Below are 19,798 nucleotides of genomic sequence, written 5' to 3'. Positions count from 1 at the left end.
ATGGTATTTCTATTTTTAATTTTTTCACAGTGCCTTAGGGCACAGAGGAAATCCAAGAAGGCAAAGAAACACGCTAAATGCATGGGGAATAATGTATTTCATAATCGTCTCCTGCTCCCAAAGCTCTCTCTCCTCCCTTACGTTTGTGCTTTTCCTTTGCATCATTCAGTTAACTTGTTTCTCCACCCCCTAGAGGCCTTCCCTGACTGATGTAGCCCAAACCTCTCTGTAGGTAACTTCCCAGCCCCTGGACCAACTTACCCTATCCTCTCCATCACCTTCACATCACCTGTCAGGACCTGTGGTTATCTTATTTGTTCATGCAATTGCATGTTGATTGCTTATGTTCCCACCCCTTGTCTTGAATATAAAGACTCTTAAGGGCAGGGATTGCACGTGTCTGTTCTAATTAGAAGAGCACGTGATGTGGCAGCTGTAACAGGCATGTGGAACAGAGCTATTATCACCAAAGTTACCAGGAACCAGAGGTGTGTAGCTGTTTTCCAAAATTTTCAGTCATATTTTCCATTTGGGGAAAAGTCATTGTGAGGCTTTTATCTTACAGTATCACTTAGAAACATCCTGCCTAAAAAGTAAAAGATGAGACACAAGGCAGTTCATATTAGGATGCAGACTTTTATTAGAACAAGCATTTCTCATAGCTGTAAGCAAAGCATTAGAATTCATCCAACTAAATTTTATCCTTTCCGTGCCCCAGGAGGACGGAAAAGGAGAGAAAGCCCCTTGCACATCTAGGATCAGTCGAGCAAAATATTGCGGTGAATGATTCATTGAGGCTATAAATGTTTGCAGATTTTAAGGCACTGGAGGGCAGCAGGGCATGAGAGGTGGGACAGAGCACAGCTCTCATGTCCAAATGCCTTATCCTCTCTGACAATCTCCCAGCTTCCTTCCCCGGGTTCCATGGCAGGCACCCAGGCCCAAGAAGGGGGGTGCACAGCGCATTCATTATTCTCATTCAGACCCCGAGCCATCCAAACAAAGTCACTGTTGGACTCCCGCTGTAACTTAGTAGAAGATAAACTGCATGCTCTCCACTTGCCATTGCACTTCGTGTAATTAGACCTCGTCAAACCAGATTTTCCTGAATGCCTTCGCGCTTTGTGCACTTCAAAAAGCCACTGACCTGAGCCACAAAAGCACTGCCCAATTTGTTGAAAGCATTTTGGCTATGACTTCAAGGGCTGACCACATGGGGAGAAATTACTTTTTAACACCCAGTGGACAGGACACTCCGGTGCCCCCGAGGCCGCAGTACCCATCGGGGTTCTTGCTCAGGTACTGTTGATGGTAATCCTCCGCATAGTAGAAGGTTTGTCCCTCCCGGATGTCGGTCGTGATCAGGCCATAGCCGTGCTCCGAAAGAACCTGGGAAGAGAAAGGCGCCGTGAGGACTGGTTGCTGGGCAGAGAGGGTCTGAAGGAGGGCTGTGGGGTCAGGCCGTGAGGGAAGCAGACGCGGGCGGCTTGGGGTGTGCTGTGGGTCCTTGTGGGCGCGGGCTCTGCTGCTTCCCAGCTGGGTTATTCTGGGCAAGCTCCTACTGCCCCGTGCCTCAGGTGACTGGGGCTGAAATCCAGTTTCCTGACTCTGTAATTTGCGTTCTACCCATGACACCAGCGCTGCCCCTGGAGCAGACTGGGAGCCTTGGTTTGGGCCCTGGGGTGTCTGTGTGGAAAGGACGCCAGGGCTTCCCAGGGGAAACAGCAGGGGCATGTGGTTCCCTGGCTGTCCTGGGAAGAAGGGGCCTTCCTGAGGGCACTCAAGCAGGGCTGCGGTAGGAGAGGCTGGAGGGCCTGGGCCAGGGTAGGAAGGGAGGGCTGCGGCCCAGCCCAGTGTTGTCCTCTCTGCTGCCAGCTCAGAACAGGCCCCCTGCCACTCACAGGCTGGACCCAGGAACCCCCGCTTGCTGTGGTTCTAGGGAGCTCGGGCCCTGCCAGGGGGCCTTGGAGAGCACGGGGTCCTCTTGGTTTGTGCTCTGCCACTCCAGACCGGGGAGCCAGGGGACTGAGGTCAGGGGAGGACGTGGCCTGAGGGCCTTTGTGGGTTCATCACCGCCCTCTGTGACCTACTTTAATGCCTGGTGGCATCTGCTGCCAGAGAAAGAAACAGACACGGTAAACACAAGTGGGGGAGGAGAGCAGAGCTATTTGGGGCAGGAGACAGATTAAGAAATAGACATTGTTCCCCATGGATCTTTAGCCCGTTTCCTTTCCCTTCTGGATTTCAGCTGTGCCCTAATTCTTTCTTGTTGCAGGCTCGGAGCATTTGGGCACAAGGCCACAGAGACTCGACCCCCGGTTTGTGATTCCATTTGGTCCAGAAATGCCAGGCAGAGCCCCGACTTGCGCTCGCATGAGGGATCTGGGCAGTGTTTGACTGTCGGTCCATTGGAGATGGAGTCCTCCCCTCTGCAGAGCAGGGGGACTCCAGTATTAACATTCAGCATGAGTCACTGCTGCCGTTTCCCCGGAGAACTTTCCCCTTCTTCCTGAGTCTCCATCTAGCCCTCTGAGCCAGAATGAGGCAGACTGAGGATCTGACGCCAAGTAGGCCCAGGATGGTAAGGGACAGGATCCTTGCCAAGGCCGGTGGTTGGACCCCACCACTCGGAAGCAGCCAGATTCCTTACAGGGGTTAGAAATGAGAACGAGGAGCCATTCTGACTTCAGTTTTGACAATTTTTTGTAAACGAGCAATTAGCGAGGGCTTACCATATGCCACACTCTTTGCAAAGACTTCACAGTGTTAATTTTAGCCTCCCAACAGCCATATGAAGGAAGTACTATTATTATCATCCGTATTTAAAAGCGCGTGTCAGAGATTGCGTCTTGATCCCTGACATTCTCAGCTCACCCTGCAGAAGCTGGAAGCTTGGAAACTACATTTCCCAAATTCTATTGCCACTGCCACTCCAGTTTAGATGTCACCAATGAGAGAAGCACACATGAAATTGGGCAGAAGAGAGGCCATTATTTGCAAGGTACAGCCATGAGGATGGGCACAGGTATCTCCAAAGAAAAGACCAAGACTCTGCCAGCTCTTTCTGATAATTGTGGATGGTCCTGTGGACGGTCCTGCCTCAGGCAAAGCCACCAGCAATGATTTCTAGCAATTTCTGTAACTTCTTGGTATCCTGAAAAGCAGTGGTGCTTTTCCCCGACCTTCCCTCAGAGAGCCTTTCTAATGATTCTGGAAGCATCAATTCCCTTTGTAAAATCCACCCTCCTGCTTGAAACACCTTGAACATTCTGTTTCCGTGACTGAGCTCTAGCTAACACAGCAGTGGGTTCCAGAATTGTTTTCAGGAACCAAAACTTCAGTGAGGATGAGAATCTGGAATGGTTAACTGTCCTAGTCAGATTTAGAGTGAGAGCTGGCCTCACAGGGAGTGGGGAATGGGTCAGTGCCCACGGGGTGTAGTCGGCATTTACTTAAATTATGGCTAGTATTTGCCTATGGAGAAATGTCCACTGTAGGAAGGCTTTGGGACCCTACGTGGCCGTGGCAGTGGACTATTCTGGTGAAGACGATAAAGCACGCGGTCTGTGTGGTACTCTGGCTGCTTCAGGCCACACTTGAGAGCTCGTGGAAAGAACGGGATGTAAGGTCACGACTTGAATTTCCTGCCTGAGTTGAGAGAGGCAGAGAACTTCTAGGACTGATTTAAAATAATCTGTTTCTTGTAGCTGCATTCAAATACCAAATAAAAGGGGCCCAGCTTTACCAGTGGAGCTGGAGCCCAGAAATCATGTGCACATGGGAATGCCCTCCGAGAGCTCATCCACTCACACTGTTGCAGACACCATGTAGGGAGAGACTCTGCCCCTGGTTCTTACCCGAGATACCGCTGGCAGGCTGACGTGAGTCTTCCATATTCTGAGGGACCTCATATTTGGACCTCAGAAACTTCCCGGCTATGGCCACACTGCACAGGAGCTTGCCCCGCTGTTGAGATCCTCTGCCTCCTCCTCTGTCCCTCACCCTCAGGGCCAGGACCCAGCCCCTGAGGCTGCCAGGTCTCCACGCACTTGCCTCATCCCCACCCAGGCTCTGTCCTCTCTGAGGGTGGCCTCCTCACACACTACTCACCCTATTTTCTTTCACAAATGGCCATCCTCCTTGTATGACCAAGGATAGGCTTCCTGAGGCCCTGGGGTTCACAGCCACTGACTCCAGATGCTTCTTCACTGAAGCAGAGAGGTCAGTACCAGAGGGCACTTACTGCCCAGGCTCCCTTCTCCTCTCCACATCAGCTCTTCCCACAGCCAGGCAACATCCCTTTTGGGGAGTAGTGGGAAGGTGACTGTAGGGGTCCAGGCAGTACCCAGCCTCCGCCACAAGATGGCAGACACTTCACTCTTATTTGAGAGAAAACAACAGGAATAAACAGTGGTGAAAAGCCACAGGAGACAGCTCCAGGCTGCCCTCCTGCACCTCCTGTTATGCTGGGACATTCTCGCTCATTCTTGTTGGGATGGGAGACACCTGCTGTAACCACGGGGCCTGGGGTCAGCATCACCTGCTCTGCACCGGCCTGACCCATGTCTAGGCAGAGGCCATTCCTGAGCACAGGGCTGTGGCTGTCCTTAACCCTTGTTCTAAAACTGGGGAGCGGGGACAAAAACACAGGAAAGAAACTAGATATAAAAGCAGAGGGAGCAGGAACCCAAAAATCCTAACCAGTGTCTGGTTTTCCTGCTTCCTCACATCCCCCACCTCTGCTTTCTTCTTCTTTTTTTTTTTTTTTTTAAGATTTTATTTATTCATCTGACAGAGATCACAAGTAGGCAGAGAGACGAAGGGAAGAGGCTCCCTACCGAGCAGAGAGCCCAATGTGGGGCTCGGTTCCAGGACCCTGAGATCATGACCTGAGCTGAAGGCAGAGGTTTTAACCCACTGAGCCACCCAGGTGCCACTCCCACCTCTGCTTTCTTGCACACAAGGCTGTGGAGGCAGGTCGGTCTCCTCAGCCCTCCCAGGCCTGTCTCCTGGAGAGGTCTCACCAGACCCACAGGGTTAGACGCAGTTCTGGAGGTCCCTGGCGTCCATGTGTCAGATCCGGTTGGTGCTGGTCGGCTTTGCCAGTCTTCTTTGCTCTTTCATTCCAGCCCTCCACTCCACTGTTTAAACTACAGGGTTACAGAGAACAGGGCTGAGGACCAGGACTGATTATTGCTCCCAGAAGCTGGGAGAGCGTGTGCTGATAATGGCACCTCCTCAAACCAGGCAGCGAGGCCTTCCCTGATCTCTGAGGAGAACCCACCAGGCCTTCTGTGCTGGGTTCCTTCCACCTCCTCAGCCTCATGTCCCTCGTCTTTTTTTTAACTCTTTGATTTCCCTTCCTCTCTGAGAACTGTTTTTGTGGGTCATATTAAAGTTATACATTTCCTGAACGTTCCATTCCCTTGCACGCAACCTTCTTGCAATGTTCTTTCTCCTCTGCCCTATCACATGAGCTCCTACCCATCTCTCAGCACCGAGATCAAATGTCTCCACCTCCATAAAGCCGCTCCTGAGTCTATAAGGTAGAAGTGACTACAGCTTCTAGGCTCCCACAGAAGGACTGTCCCTTTTGGCACTTAGGATACTGCACGATTGTCCTTTGTTTCTCTAAGCCACTCCCTCTCTCTTCTGGCAACACACACACCAGACTGTGAGCCCCTTGAGAGTATGGATGGGCTTGTTCCTCTACCTCATTTCAGTGCTTCATGCAGAATAAATGAATGAAAGAATTAAAAAAAAAAAACTGTTGAGTCTTGGGGATCTCTTGGGGATACTCTTCACCTTAGCGGCTTCTACTTGGGGCCCTGCTGCTGCCTCAAGCCCAAACACCTCCTTGGGGACCTGGGAAGGAATGTCAAGAGGGAGCTTGGGAACCAGGGAGCTCAAGCTGTCACTCACCTTATCACAGACGCCCGGCCAATTCCACAAGTAGGTTTACTCTTTAGACTCTGGCATTCCAATGGCTGGGTTCATGCAGGGGGGACCAACCATCTTGCCTAGAAGGATGACCTCAGCATCCCTGACTCCTAAAAAGCCCATTCACTCTTCTAGGGTGAGGAGGGGATGAGGGGTATAATGGGGGAGATGGAGGAGCAGCAAGAAGTGAGAGATGAAGACTGGTTTACAGATGACCCTTCCGGCCCCCAGAGTGCACTGGTCCACTTGGCCCCATGTGCAAACTGTGCAGGGGCTGGTGGGGTGCACCTCAGTCTTCTCCTATAGCATCGTCTAGGCCAGGTGCCCCAATCAGTTACTGGGGTGTGATAAATAATGTTTCTGAGTACTTTTCTCAGAAAAGTACTTCTACTTTTCCTCCATGAATTAGGGCAGCTGGAGGGCCTTCCCAATCCCAGCACCACTGCGGCTCTCTTGTCCAGCACAGTGGGAGGGAACGGAGTGTCAAGAGAGCTAAATTGGGGTGGCACAGAAGCCACAACCGGTGTGATCCCCTCCACTGTCTATGAGAGGGTGCCCACGCCGACGGTGTACCATTCCCGATGATAGAAATGATGAACCACATCACCTACTAAGTTTGCTGGTATTTCTAAAAAGGAGGCTGTACCCATGAAAATGTATTGCCCATAGAAAAACTCAGCAGAGAAATTGCTGAAAGCAGCTTCCGGAAATGCTCTGGCCTGAAGCACAGATGGCAGCTTGAATTCCTGAGGGGCCCCCAGGCTACAGGGCCCTGCCTCCAACACCAGGCTGATGTGGCTCCAGAAGCCTGTGCTCTTTCTTTGGGCTCTACAGAACCACCCTGTGGTATGGGGAGTGAGTGCAGGCCATGAAGGACTTGCCTGGTCAAAGTGATTGCCAGGTTGGCTCAAACCTCTGCTATAGTTTCAGATCTCACATTTAGATCTTTGATCCATTTTTTAGTTTCTTTTTCTGTATAGTGTTAGAAAGTGGCCCAGTTTCATAAGGGGTTAATATCCAAAAATGTAAAGAATTTATACAACTCAACACCATCAAAACAAATAATCCAATTTAAGAGAGGGAGGGCAGGAGACACGAGTAGACATTTCTCCAAAGAAGACCTACAGATGGTCAACACACATGAAAGATGCTCAATGCCACTCATCATTAGGGAAATTCAAGTCAAAACCACAATGAAAACCACAATGAAATATGTCCTTATATTTGTCAGAATGGCTAAAGTAAAAAAGATAAATAACAAAAGATGACAGGATGTAGAGAAAAAGGAACCCTTTTGTGCACTGTTGGTGGGAATTTAAATTGGTGCAGTCAACTGTAGAAAATGGTACGGAATTTCCTCAAAAAACTAAACTAGAAATACTATATGATCCAATAATTCCACTATTGGGGATTCACCCAAAGAAAACCAAAACAGGGCGCCTGGGTGGCTCAGTGGATTAAGCCGCTGCCTTCAGCTCAGGTCATGGTCTCAGGGTCCTGGGATCGAGCCCCGTATCGGGCTCTCTGCTCTGCAGGGAGCCTGCTTCCTCCTCTCTCTCTGCCTGCCTCTCTGCCTACTTGTGACCTCTCTCTCTGTCAAATAAATAAATAAAATCTTAAAAAAAAAAAAAAGAAAACCAAAACACTAAAAGATATATGCACCTCTATGTTTATTGCAGCATTGTTTACAATCGTCAAGATATGGAAGCAACCTAAGTGTCCATCAAGAGAAGAATGAATAAGGAAGATGTGGCGTGCATGCACACACTCACACACACACACACACACACACACACACGAATATTATGCAGTCATAAAAAAGATGAGATCACGCCATGTGTGAGCACATGGATGGACCTGGAAAGTATTATACTTATTTAGAGAAATATCACATGATTTCATTCATACGTAGAATTTAAGAGAAACAAAAACACCAGAATCAGACCAATAAACCCAGGGAACAAACTGATGGTTGACAGAGGTGCTGGGGGGGCTGGGTCACTTGCAGTCATGGACTGAGTAAGGCACAGGAATAAAATGCACCGCTAAGGAATATAGGGAATGACACTGTAATGCATTGTATGGGCATAGATGGTAGCTACCCTTGTGATCAGCACAGCAGAATGTAGAAACTTAACTGAATCACTATGTCTTACATCTGAAATGAATGTAACACTACACTTAAATAAAAAAAAAAAATTAAAACTCCACTCTGATGTTGCCAGGAAATCACTCTCTCACTGGTCCAACCCCAGGACTCAACTAGTTCTTCCCCCTCCTCAGGCTCTAGGGCTCGGTCCCCAGGGCCACATGGAAAGCCAGCCCTGCATGCCCCCTCTGCTGGGTTCCTCAACCAAGACCAGCTCCAAAGGAAGGAATGATCTGGGCCTGACTCCTCTACCCCTCATTTTTCTGTCTGCTACTTTTGTTGACTCCAACATAATTATCCAAAGGTTCTTGTTTGTGGCAGTTTTTTTCTTGCTGATTTTTTTGGAGGGAAGTGGGACTCAACTAAAATAACCTACATCCGTGTGACACCTGGACCAGGAAATCTCTGGAAGGTCACCTAATAAAATTGATCAGTCACGCTTTTCTCACAGATTCTTACTTCAGCCTTTTCTTAGATGGCCCCAGAAAGTCCTCTGCACCTTTATTCCTATATCCTATTCTCTCTATAAAATGGGCACAATACCTAGTTCTCTGCTATCACGAGGATCCCAGCAAAGGAACAGCAAGTGCATGACCCTCTGGCATATTTTAACTACATGACAGCACTGGCTTCCTTTGCCCTGAGCCCTGGTGCTGGAGGAAAGCTAGCCCACTCCCCCTGCCTTCCTACAATAGGTCTCCACGTACACCCATCCTGCGCTCCCTGTGTCTATAGCTGCACAGCTGACCTCTTGGCGGGGGGGGGGAATGAGAAAAGGAGGTGGTCGTCAATAAGCTATGGCACAGATCCCCCCACCCCTGCCAACAGGCATCTCCAGCCCCCACCACCCCTGCCAAAGACCGCAAATGCCCAAGGAAGTTGTCCGCGGCCATTCCCTTACAGATACTCTGCCCTGGGCCCCACCCATCTTCCCAGACTACCGGCAGGAAGCCTTTCTTTTAATAAAATTAATGAACACGTGACCGTTCTGCTTACTGCAACCCGCTAACAAGTTTACTATTAGCTTCACTGAGATTTTCTGAGTGCCAAGGTAAACTCAACATATTGAATGGAAATGACTCTCAGACCGCCCGAGAAAGCCCGAGAAAGCACAGCAGGGAGGTCACAGCAACACAGGCTTTGGGGAGCACCAACACATGAGGTCAGGAGATCAAGGCAGACCAGATTAGCAGATCAGGTTAAGAAATGAGGGCACAGTGGCCCAGCACTAATCCCAAACTGTTGCAATCATCCTGGGTTGCAGGGTCTCCAAAGAGCTTCCTCACACACTCTGGTCCATGTGAGGTTTTCACTAACCATAAGAAAGAGGAATTATTATTCTGAATGCTCAGCGTGGGACAGTGAAGCCCAGAGAGAGAGAAGGCTTGTCTAAACCACTCACCAGTCAGCTGCAGAAATAGGACTAGAGTCCCCAGTTCCTGACCATTTCCATTATTACAATAAGGCACACTTCCCTTCGTGGCCAGCTGATGCTGTAACTTTCCCTTAGAGAGGGATATGTATTATTTCAAAATTTCCAGAAGAGTTCTAAACATGGATCGCCCTCTATGGGGATCACACTCTCCCCCCACCCTGCTCACATCCCTGGAACTCAGAATGTGTGATGTAGATTTCTCAGGTCATCTCATTGACTTTCGTTTTCCAAATCATGGTAAAATACACACAACTTCAAATTTTCCATCTTAACCACCTTTAAGTGTTAAGTCCATTCACGTTGTTGTGCAACTAACCTCTAGAGCTGTTCTAATCCCTAGAACTAAAACTCTTTGCCCATTAAATAAGAACTGTCTGTTCCTCCCGCCCCATAGCCCCTGGTGGCCCCACCGTACTTACTGTCTCTATGAATCGGATTACTCTGGTTACCTCATGTAAGGGGAATCACAGTATTTATCTGGCTTCTTTCCCTCAGCATCATGCCCCTAAGGTTCATCCATGTTGTAGCCTATGTTGAACTTCCTTCCATTTTAAGGCCAAATAATATACCCTCATAAGTACAGACCACGTTTTGTTTATCGACTCATTCATCAGTGAAACTTGCGTCACTTCCCTTGTTTGTTTGTTTCTTACACTGTCAAATAATACACTTTTCTGCATGACAATCTCATCCCCCAACAGTTCCTTAGATACTCCCTGGCCTGCTTCTATCAGTAGCCTCCTGTTAGGGTGCTCAACTAGCCCAAAGAAGCGCCTAAGGAGTACAGTCGTGAAAAAGACTCGCTCCAAACATGGGGTTCGGTTACCCTTTTCCTTGTCTCGCCTCGGCGGGTCCCCTGTGCCAATGACTGCATTACCAAGATGGAAAACCAACACAGAGAGCTCCTCTATGGTCACCAAATAGGGAGAGAGCTGGGGTTGTCTGCCTCCCCCTTCGCTCAGGACAGACCCCTCCAAACAGCAAATGCCACAAACCTCCCATGCATCATCTGATTCCAAGAGATGACGGGAGACCTATTCAAAGTGTCAGGAAAGTGGAGTTTGTGTTTTAAGTGCCAGACTCCATATCGATTTTCTGATGGAGGTCAGAGGAAAAGTTTACAGAACCCCGCTAGTGGGGCAGATACAAGCTGTAGGGTGCTTTTTCTTTCATTTTCTTATTTCATCGTGCTGGCAGTCCTGCAGGGGCAGGGAGACCATTATTCTGACTTTACCCACAAGGAAACTCAAAGAAGTTAAAGCCTGTGCTCATGTTCTTCTGCCCAGAGTGGTAGCTATGAGTCTGGGACAAGAATACAGGCCTGCCCGGCTCTGGATTCCATGCTCCTTCCCACCTACATACTGTCCTCTGGGTTTGGGAAAGTTGGAGATGTGAGATCCCAGGCAGCTGAGTCTGCTCTGCAGCGTGTCTGAGGTAGAAACTGTCAATATGAACCCACCAAGAACCTTCTCTTGGAATTCTATCCAGCAGGGCAGGGAGGGAGGAGAGGACATTGGCTCCAGAGACACTAACACATGTGTGTATGTGCATATGTGTGTGGGAGAGGTGTGTGTGCACACTTAGGCATGTGAGTGTGCGCTCATATGCGTGTGAATACGCGTGCCCGTGAGGATGCTTTGTGATATACATTCAACCCCACCTCAGATGGAGGGACCTACAGACACCTTTCACTTTTTAGCAAATGTATCACTGTAAAAAAAGCTTGAATCTCTGGTCGTGGTTCTTAACATCTTAAAGGGTCATGGATTCACTTGGGAATCTAATAAACCCTATGGACACTCTTTCCACATAAACTCACAATCAAATATTTGCTATAATTTTGAAGGATTCTATGACCCTCTGGAGTTCACCCATGAGCCTGATATACAGAACCTTTAGATGGAGCCACCAAGTTCAAAGTAATCATGGTACCTGCCCATTCCCCATCCACAGGGTTCTAGAAACATGCAGGTATATTCAATCAGCAATGAACATTTTCAAGACAGATATTCTTAATTTCAATCATAGGTTGAGGGACCGTTGAGAAATGGCTGTGTTGCTAACGAGCAAGTCACCAGGAAAGGAAGAAGGTAACTGCAGTTCAAACCTCATTCAATTCATATTTTTTTAAAGCCTCATTAAGTCTGATCCAAGCAAATACAAGAGACCTGGATTCTGGTCCCCACTCTGCCCTCTAGTGGCAGCAGGGAGCATGGACGAGGCTTAGCTCCCTCCTTGGTTCCTGCTTTCCCTTTATGAACTGAGAGACCCCCTTCAGTTTGTTCCAGATCTAATTCCATCAAATCCCGTGCTATGTTTCCATCCTGTGCGCGCGCGCGCGCGCACACACACACACACACACACACACACACACACACACGTGCACACACACGCATGCACCCCCCGTGCAGGCTTAACAAACTCCGCCAATGCCGATGCCCAAGTCAGCAGTTTTATTCCATTGGCAGCTTCTAGCTGACCAGATTGCCATCAATCAAAACTTCTGGGAAGGGATGCAAAATGACTGGCATGGCTTTTAAATACAACCACCAGAAAGAAAAACACCATCTATTCCAAGCTGAGCGGGGACGCATGCGTTTCCGGTTCGGGAGAGCACAGAGCACCCACAGAACTGCCAGCTGGGGAGGAGCCGTTTGCCCCTGCCATAGTGTCTGGGCCACAAGGAGGAGAGCACCGGGCTCCTCCTGCTCCACACCACACAGGACCCTGAGAGAACAGGAGCTCCAGGCTCTGGCACCATGGAATCACCCCCTGTGAGTCCATCAGGGACTGTTAGCGTATGCAAGAGGAGACAAGTTGGGGCTCACAGAACAAGGATGTGACACAGACAAGTTGAGTGCTCAGCGGGGCTAGAGCCTTCATGAGGCCCAATCAGGGCTGTACAGACCCTTGCAGTGAAACTAAGGAGGCAGAGTAGAAAGAAGGTGACACAATTAGATCTAATTCGGTCCATTTACAAAACCTGCTTATGCAAACGGTGGCCTCTAGCTGGAATGAGTTTGGCCTTCTTCAAATAGCTACCGCATCCCTGTGCTCTGTCCTTCTCTGGACTCTGTGGTTGTGCAGAGCGGTTAATGGCTTTCCTCGGCCGTTTCTCTGTGTCCCCCTCACCCTCAAGGTAAATCACAAGTGTCTCCCCACCAGCAAGGCTGGTTTGCCACACAAAATGACAAAGCTACAAGCCTCTGCTGAGAAAGGGAAGAGAGAGAGCTCAGTTCGGCCAGTAAGGATTCAAAGTTTTACCCTTGCTCCTCAGAGGGCAGACGATGGGCCAGCAGCTTGTCAGAAATGTAGATTCTGACCGTTGCTCTAGACTGACTGAATCAGGATCCGTATTTCAAAATTATCTCCAAGTGACCCAGGGGCACGTTAGAATTTGAGAAGCTGTGTTCTAGCAGACAAGCTTGGCAGGCTCTGTCCGTGGTCACCAACATCCCCTGCCCTCCCTCTGGAAGTCAGGTTGCCTGTGTGACCAGCTCTGGTCAGGCCGTGAGCAGGTGGGGCTTATGTTGTTACTGGGCAGAAGATGTCCAGTGCTAGCCCGAACTCTCCCCCTTCAGCCAGGGCCCACACAGCTCCAGCCAGCAGGGGTTCCATCACCCTGGCTCCTGGCATGAGGCAATCTGGAGCAGAGTCCCCGCACAGAATATTCTATTCCTTCTATTACAGACGCCTGGTTATCCCTGGTGTGGGGTATGGTGCTAAAGCATCATGGAAGGCAGGCACAGCTCCGTGTGGGCTGGTCACTTATCTATGGATATGGTTTCAACTCTCCAACTCCACTTAATTAATGGACTTGAGTAATCAGTGTGGGGCGCTTACGAGGTGCCACGGACGGTGCTGGGCCTTGGGCATACACAGGTGGCCCAGGGCAGCCCTCCCCAGAGTGGGTCAATGACGGGTGTGTGCGCCATTACAACAGAAAGTGCCTACCACGTACCAGGTTCGGCGCTGCAGGGCCCTGCCAGCAGAAGAGGACAAAGGTCCCTACGATGAGTCTGGGGCTTAGAGATGGAGTCCGGCTATATGGTGGACACACGACTGCCTGTGGGTGTGGCAGGACAGCTAAAATGGGACAAAGTGGGAGCCACGCCCACACGCTGGGGCGTGAAGAGGAGGGTTGGAAAAGCTGAAAGGGACCCGCAGCACAGCAGGAAGAGATGAAAGCAGGTAGCAAGGGAGGGGCCTTGGGAGGCACTGAGGTTACGGTCCTTTTTTTCTGTTTGCTCGCATTTAAGGTAACTCAGTACATGCTTTCTGTTCATCCTCTGGCCTTCAATCTCAGTGACATGTGGAAGCACTTTACAAGATTAAAGGAACCACTCGAACCCCGGCAAAGCGGGCAGATGCCTCTAAGGTTCACCAGCTGGCCTGTGGCAACGTCTTGAAGGCCAGTTGAGCCAAGGTGAGGAGGCTGGGGAAGGAGGTAGCTATGGCTTATTTTTCCTTTACTTAGTTGTCATCCTTTACCTCCCCATAACTTACAAATTCCAAGCATCATTTTCTGGGTGCAAGAGAAATTATGTCCTTCCTTCTTCTCTATTTCGTGCCTTGAAGGATGGAGTCCCACCAGACTGGGTCAGGCTGGGCTGCATGCCTGGCTTGGAAAGAAAAACGGCTGAGTTGGAGAGTTTCAGACCAGGGAGTTGTACAGCTGACCAGGGCCACTGTCCACTTACTCCAGCCAAAGCAGGCTTCCTCCAGCCACGAGATGACGTACATCAATCACACATTCAAGGACTGCTGGTTTCTCCTGCTTTGATCTTCCCTTTGAGGTCTGCTGGTTTTGTGAAAAGGAATTCAAATGAATTTTCCTACAGGAGTTTTACTTTCATGGTTTTTAGGTTGACAGGAAATGGATATCTCTCTCTCTCTCTCTCTCTGTGCTTCTCTGTCTCTCTCTCTCTCTCTCTCCCATATATATCTCTACGGAGTTATTCTCTGTTTTTTCATATCTGAAATCAATGCACTACAACCTCTCCTTTTCCTATCTTCTTAGCATTTAGTATACAAAAGAATCCACTTGTCACTTTTCAGAGGAAGCCAAGGACACGGGCTTTCACCTTGGGGATGAAATGCAGATTTCATTAAAAAGAAAGATCCTTCAATCCAAAAGGTTGAATAGAAAAGAACTTAAAGCAAAATGCCAGCTGCCTAAGTTTAGAACACTGAATTCAGCAAGGTAAAAGAACTTTTCTGAACACCACCGTTTCTCATTCATGTAGGATTTCAGTGATTCGAAGCTGCAGCAAAGGAGATTCATCCCAATTTGAACTGTGGGCAGAGTGGCCAACTGTCCTCATTTGTCCCAGGCAAAGGGGCTTCTCAGGATGCGGGACTTTCAGTGCTAAACCTAGGACAGTCTGTCTGCTCACCAGAGCTGTGGAATGGGTAAAGAAATTCATGTCTCTTCCATTACCAGCACTGGGAAGCTTGTTCCCTCATCCGGGCCTCAGCTCCCCACCTGTAAGTGAGGTTAACCTAGGAGGTGGCGTGCTGTGGATCTCGTTCTCTCTCTGAGCCACATGCTCCAGAACCTCCTCTGAACTGTGCTTCTTTTTTTCAGATTACTGTTATATTGAGATGTAGTTCACATGTCACAAAATTCAGCCTTTTAAAGTTTACACTGCGGTGTTCTGTGGCATAGTCTCAGAGTGATGCAACCATCACCGTCTTTTTTTTTTTCTTTTTTTCATTTCTGTTTCGCAGACTGGATAATCTCAATGAATTTTCATTTGCTCATCTTTCTTCTGCCCCTTTAGCAATTTTTTTAGTGATGTTTTTTCATTTAAGTTACTGTTCCTTTGAATTTATTTTTACTTCTGAAATTTCTATTTAGTTCTCTTTTTTTAAGATTTTGTTTATTTATTTGACAAAGAGAGAGAGAGAGAACACAAGCAGGCGGAGTGGGAGAGGGAGAAGCAGGCTTCCTGCTGAGCAGGAAGCCCGCTGCAATGCGGGGCTCAATTCCAGGACCCTGGGATAATGACCTGAGCTGAAGGCAGTCACTTAATGACTGAACCACCCATGCACCCCAATTTAGTTCCTTTTTTTATCATTTTTATTTCCCTATTGTTAGACTTCATTGGCTGAGACATTGTTCTTATCTTTTCCTTTAGTTCTTTAGATGTGGTTTCCTTTGGTTCTTTGAGCATATTTTTTTTAATTTAAATTCAATTAGCCAACGTATAGTACATCATTAGTTTTTGGTATAATGTTCAATGATTCATTAGTTGCATATAACATCCAGTGCTTTGAGCATATTCCTAATAGCTGATCTAAAGTCTTTGTCTAGTAAATCTTACTTCCATGTTTATCTCATACTTTTTTCCTCTTGAACACTGGACATTTTAGGGGGCTCCTGGGTGGCTCAGTCACTTAAGGGCTGCCTTCAACTCAGGTCATGATCCCAGGATCCTGGGATTGAGCCCCGCATGGGGCTTCCTGCTCAGTGGAGAGACTGCTTCCCCCTCTCCCTCTGCCGCCCTGCCTACTTGTGCTCTCTCCCTCTCTCTCTCTCTCTCTTTGTCTCTCTCTGTCAAATAAAAAAAAAAAAACTGGGCATTTAAATCATATAATGTGCTAACTCTGAAAATCAGACTATCCTCTCCATTGGTTTATTGTTGTTATAGCAGTTCATTTGTTTAGGGATGTTCTTGGACTAATTATGTAAATAAAAAGGGCCTGTGTGGCCACTGAGAGCTGCTTGGTTAACAAATGATCAGCAAATGATTGAGCACTGGGTTCCTTAAATGCCATGAAGCAATGGTCTTCCATGCTTTGGCCCTGTGTGTGTGTTTTAGAACAAACACAACTTGGCGACTACAGCAGTTTGCAGCTCTGCCTTCTCTTTCTCTCCTTCCTTGCATAGGCCTCAAGGTCAGGCAGTGAGAGATTAGAGCCTTCTCGGGTATGTACGGAACAGTGGTTTGGTTATCCATTCACCAGCTGAAGGACATTGGGGTTGTTCCTGTTTGGGACTATTGTGAATAAAGCTGCTATAAACATCTAAGAATAGATTCTGCAGTGAACACAAGTCTTAATTCTCTTAGGTAAAAACCTAGAAGAGGGATGCTGAGTCACATGGTGAATGTATATTAAACTTGATATAAAAAATTTCCAAGTGGTTTTCCAAGCCAGTTTCACCATTTTGCATTCCTACCAGCAATGCCGGGGAGTTCCTGCTACAGGGTATCCTTGTCCGCACTTGGAAGTGTCATTATTTTGAATACAGCCGTTCTACCTGGTACAGGGTAGTCTTTCAATGTGATTGCAATTCCATTTCCCTAACGACTAATAACGTTAAGCATTGTTTAATGTTTTGATTTGTCTTCTGTACATCTTTGGTGAAGTGTCTGTTCAAATCTTTGACCCATTTTTTTAATTCACTTGTTTGTTGTTTGTGTCAAGTTTTGAGAATTCATTATATATTCCCAGGTTCTGTTTTGATTTCAAATGCACAACGCTGCCCTGAGACCCTGGTATGTTCCTACTGGGCATCTTGGCATTTGTAACATAATGTTTTATATTGTATATAATACCTCTATCTGTCTCTCTCCCCCTCTACACACACACACACACACACACACACAGCTCCATAAGCAATTTTCCTTTTTGATTTACTTCAAGAAGCATTTACCGTGTCCCTATTAAGGAATCATACAAGGTACTAGGGAAGCAGAATTGAATAGCCTATTGAGAAACTTTCTGTTTTAAGAAATATGGCTTTCAACTGGATTAGGTTAAGAAACATATAAGAATGACTACATGTGATATCTCAGCTTTTAGAGTATAAAATGATTTGCTCATACAAACAGTTGAAACATGTTCATTATAACTTTACAAAGGCCCACTAATTATCATGAGTAAACCCTTCCTTTATTCATAGTCAGAAGTATTCCCTGATAGAGCTCCTTGCTCAAAGTGGCACACATTCTGAAACAATGTGGTTTGCATTAAAAGATTTCTGCTATGATTTTTAAAGGATACTCCCGTATTCCAAGCTCATGGAACATGATAAGGGCCAAATCACATTCTCTTTAAAGACAAAGTACAACCACTCTGCACATCTTAGCATACACCCTCTCCCTGATGAGGAAAGGTATCTATAACAGCTCAGAAAGGGTCACCTGGGTGGCAGTGTCCGACCCTTGGTTTCGGCTCAGATCATGATCTCAGCGTCGTGAGATCAAGTCCCACACTGGGTTCTGTGCTAGGCATGGAGTGTGCTTGAGATTCTCTCTCCTCGCTCCTGCTGTCCCTTCCTTTTGCACACTCTCTCTTTCTCCCTAAAAATAAATAAATCTTAAAAAAAAAAAAGAACAGCCTAGAAAATCATTTCACTTAACTGCAGCATGACTATCTGCAGAACCGTTAGAAGAATCTTTTTGAATACAGAGAAAACTGACTTTCAACAGTAACTCAAAAAGCTATTGCAGTTTCTTAAAATCCTCTTACATGGAGTTTAAAAAATGAGACTTAGCAACTTTATTGTTTTTTTATTCACTGATTAAGACAATAAAAGTTGTGCTCATTTCAATATTAAGAAATTAAAACCTCCCTTGAGACTTTCTCTGCCCTGGAGTACGTTACATCTGTCAAATGCAAACAGGCCGGCCAGCTTGCATGCAGAAATTCTCCCCGGGGCTCCAATCTGTATAACCTCACACTGTATTGTCTAGGGCTAAGAATGAAATGATTGGAATTTTTTTTTTATTATCAAAGGAAACTAAAAATAGGGCTATAAAATAAAATACAAGCTGTAAGGGGAAATACATTTAAGATATATTTTTGCTTTAATGCTTTAGCTTCCAGCCTCACATGGTAGGGAATAAACGATGATGTTAAATAAAGAAAGAAAAGATGCTTTTGTGGGTTTCCTCTAAAGCTTGAAAATGACACAGTGTGAGTAAATGGAGGACGGCCCCGCAAAAGGCTGTTTCCCTGTGATACTGCCAGTGTGCAGCCCCGAGGCGGCAGGTGTTGGCCGTGTTTTAGTTTCTGGTTTCAGGCAACACCATCTCAGCTTCTAAGCAGACATCACTGGAGGAGTCTTGCTTCTTCACGTCTCCTAATTGCTAATGCAATAACAAAGGGACACACAAGACCCGAGCAGAGGTAGGACGGAGGGGTCTGGATTAATGAAGACTCTCTGTTCGGGCTGGCTAAGTTTCGGAAACCATGAAGTACAGTCAGGATGTTTTTTGAGAGAAGAAAGGAAGGGAGGGTAGGAGGGTGGGAGGGAGGGAGGAAAGAAATGGGAAAATAAAAAAGAAAGAATCCAAAATAGGCTATGGGTGTTCTTTGCCAAAACATAATTTTAATTTTCTTCCAGGCTCAGAACCAGTGGAAGAACTGGAACTCCCTCAAGAGAAGGTGGCAGGAACAGAAGCTAATTATACAACTTAAATTTGGTAATACAATGTAACTGGCATGCTTTCCGGTTAGGGCAATATACATCCATGCTAACGAGTTAAGACAATGGGGGGATATACTGCAAGCAGCACTATGTATCTGAGTATCAGGAATTCCTTCTAGTATCTCCAGGGGTTCTCATGCAAATCAGGTTATACAGATGTTAGTGACAAGAGGGGTCTGAGTTCTACTCTTGGCGCTACCCAACCACATGACCTTGAGGCTTGACCGTCTCTTCTGTAGAATGAGGACAAGGCACCTACCTCTCAGGGCTGTCTTGAGGCATAGATGAGATTATATATTAGAAATAATATTTCCACTTCATTGGAACTGCTCATACTTATGATCTTTTGGTGCCCTCTGGACATCATACCATGGGAACTTGAGGTGCAGGGATTATGCCCAAAGAAAGGGGGAAAACCAGAGCATGACTAACGGCAGCCTCCTTCTACCCTTCCTTGTTTTTCCCTGGCACCACCAAATGAGTGACTCAAGATGTCACATGTCACAGAGAGTTTTGGTACTTTGAAGACAGAGCCTATGGCCCAGACTCTGCATCCGAGGGGACTGGTGGCCCTGGCCAAGCCCTCAGTCTGCCTGTAACTGTCTCCAGTTACACACCAGTGGTGAGATCGGCAGCACCACTGGGGAGAACCTGGGCACAGGCCCTGGGGGAAAATCTTCCTTCCTTTGATTTTCTCTGTGAAGAAAGATCTCGATCAAGGTCTGTTAAGACCCCAGGGAAAAGCCATGTTTCTGGAAGACAAGGAACAGAATGGGCACATAGGGGAAAGGGAGAGAGGTGGTGAGGAGCTAAGAGTTGGCATTTCTGGAGCGTT

At 47.4% G+C, this 19,798-nt stretch overlaps 1 protein-coding gene across 10 annotated transcripts in view; it reads right to left on the bottom strand.

Moving 5' to 3' along the window:
- Positions 1-616: 616 nt before the first annotated feature.
- MSRA (methionine sulfoxide reductase A) overlaps positions 617-19,798 on the bottom strand; it is a 435,929-nt gene continuing 416,747 nt past the window's right edge. For all 10 annotated transcript variants that reach the window (XM_045997942.1, XM_045997943.1, XM_045997941.1 and 7 more), the window contains one exon: positions 617-1,389. In XM_045997942.1, the coding sequence (XP_045853898.1) occupies positions 1,225-1,389 (165 nt within the window). In that variant the 3' untranslated portion in view covers positions 617-1,224. The remainder of the gene's footprint in view (positions 1,390-19,798) is intronic.

This window comes from Meles meles, chromosome 2 (genome assembly GCF_922984935.1).
Source record: "Meles meles chromosome 2, mMelMel3.1 paternal haplotype, whole genome shotgun sequence".
NCBI lineage: Eukaryota > Metazoa > Chordata > Mammalia > Carnivora > Mustelidae > Meles > Meles meles.
Note: the sequence above shows the minus strand (reverse complement) of the source record. Positions and strands in the feature narration are given on the sequence as shown.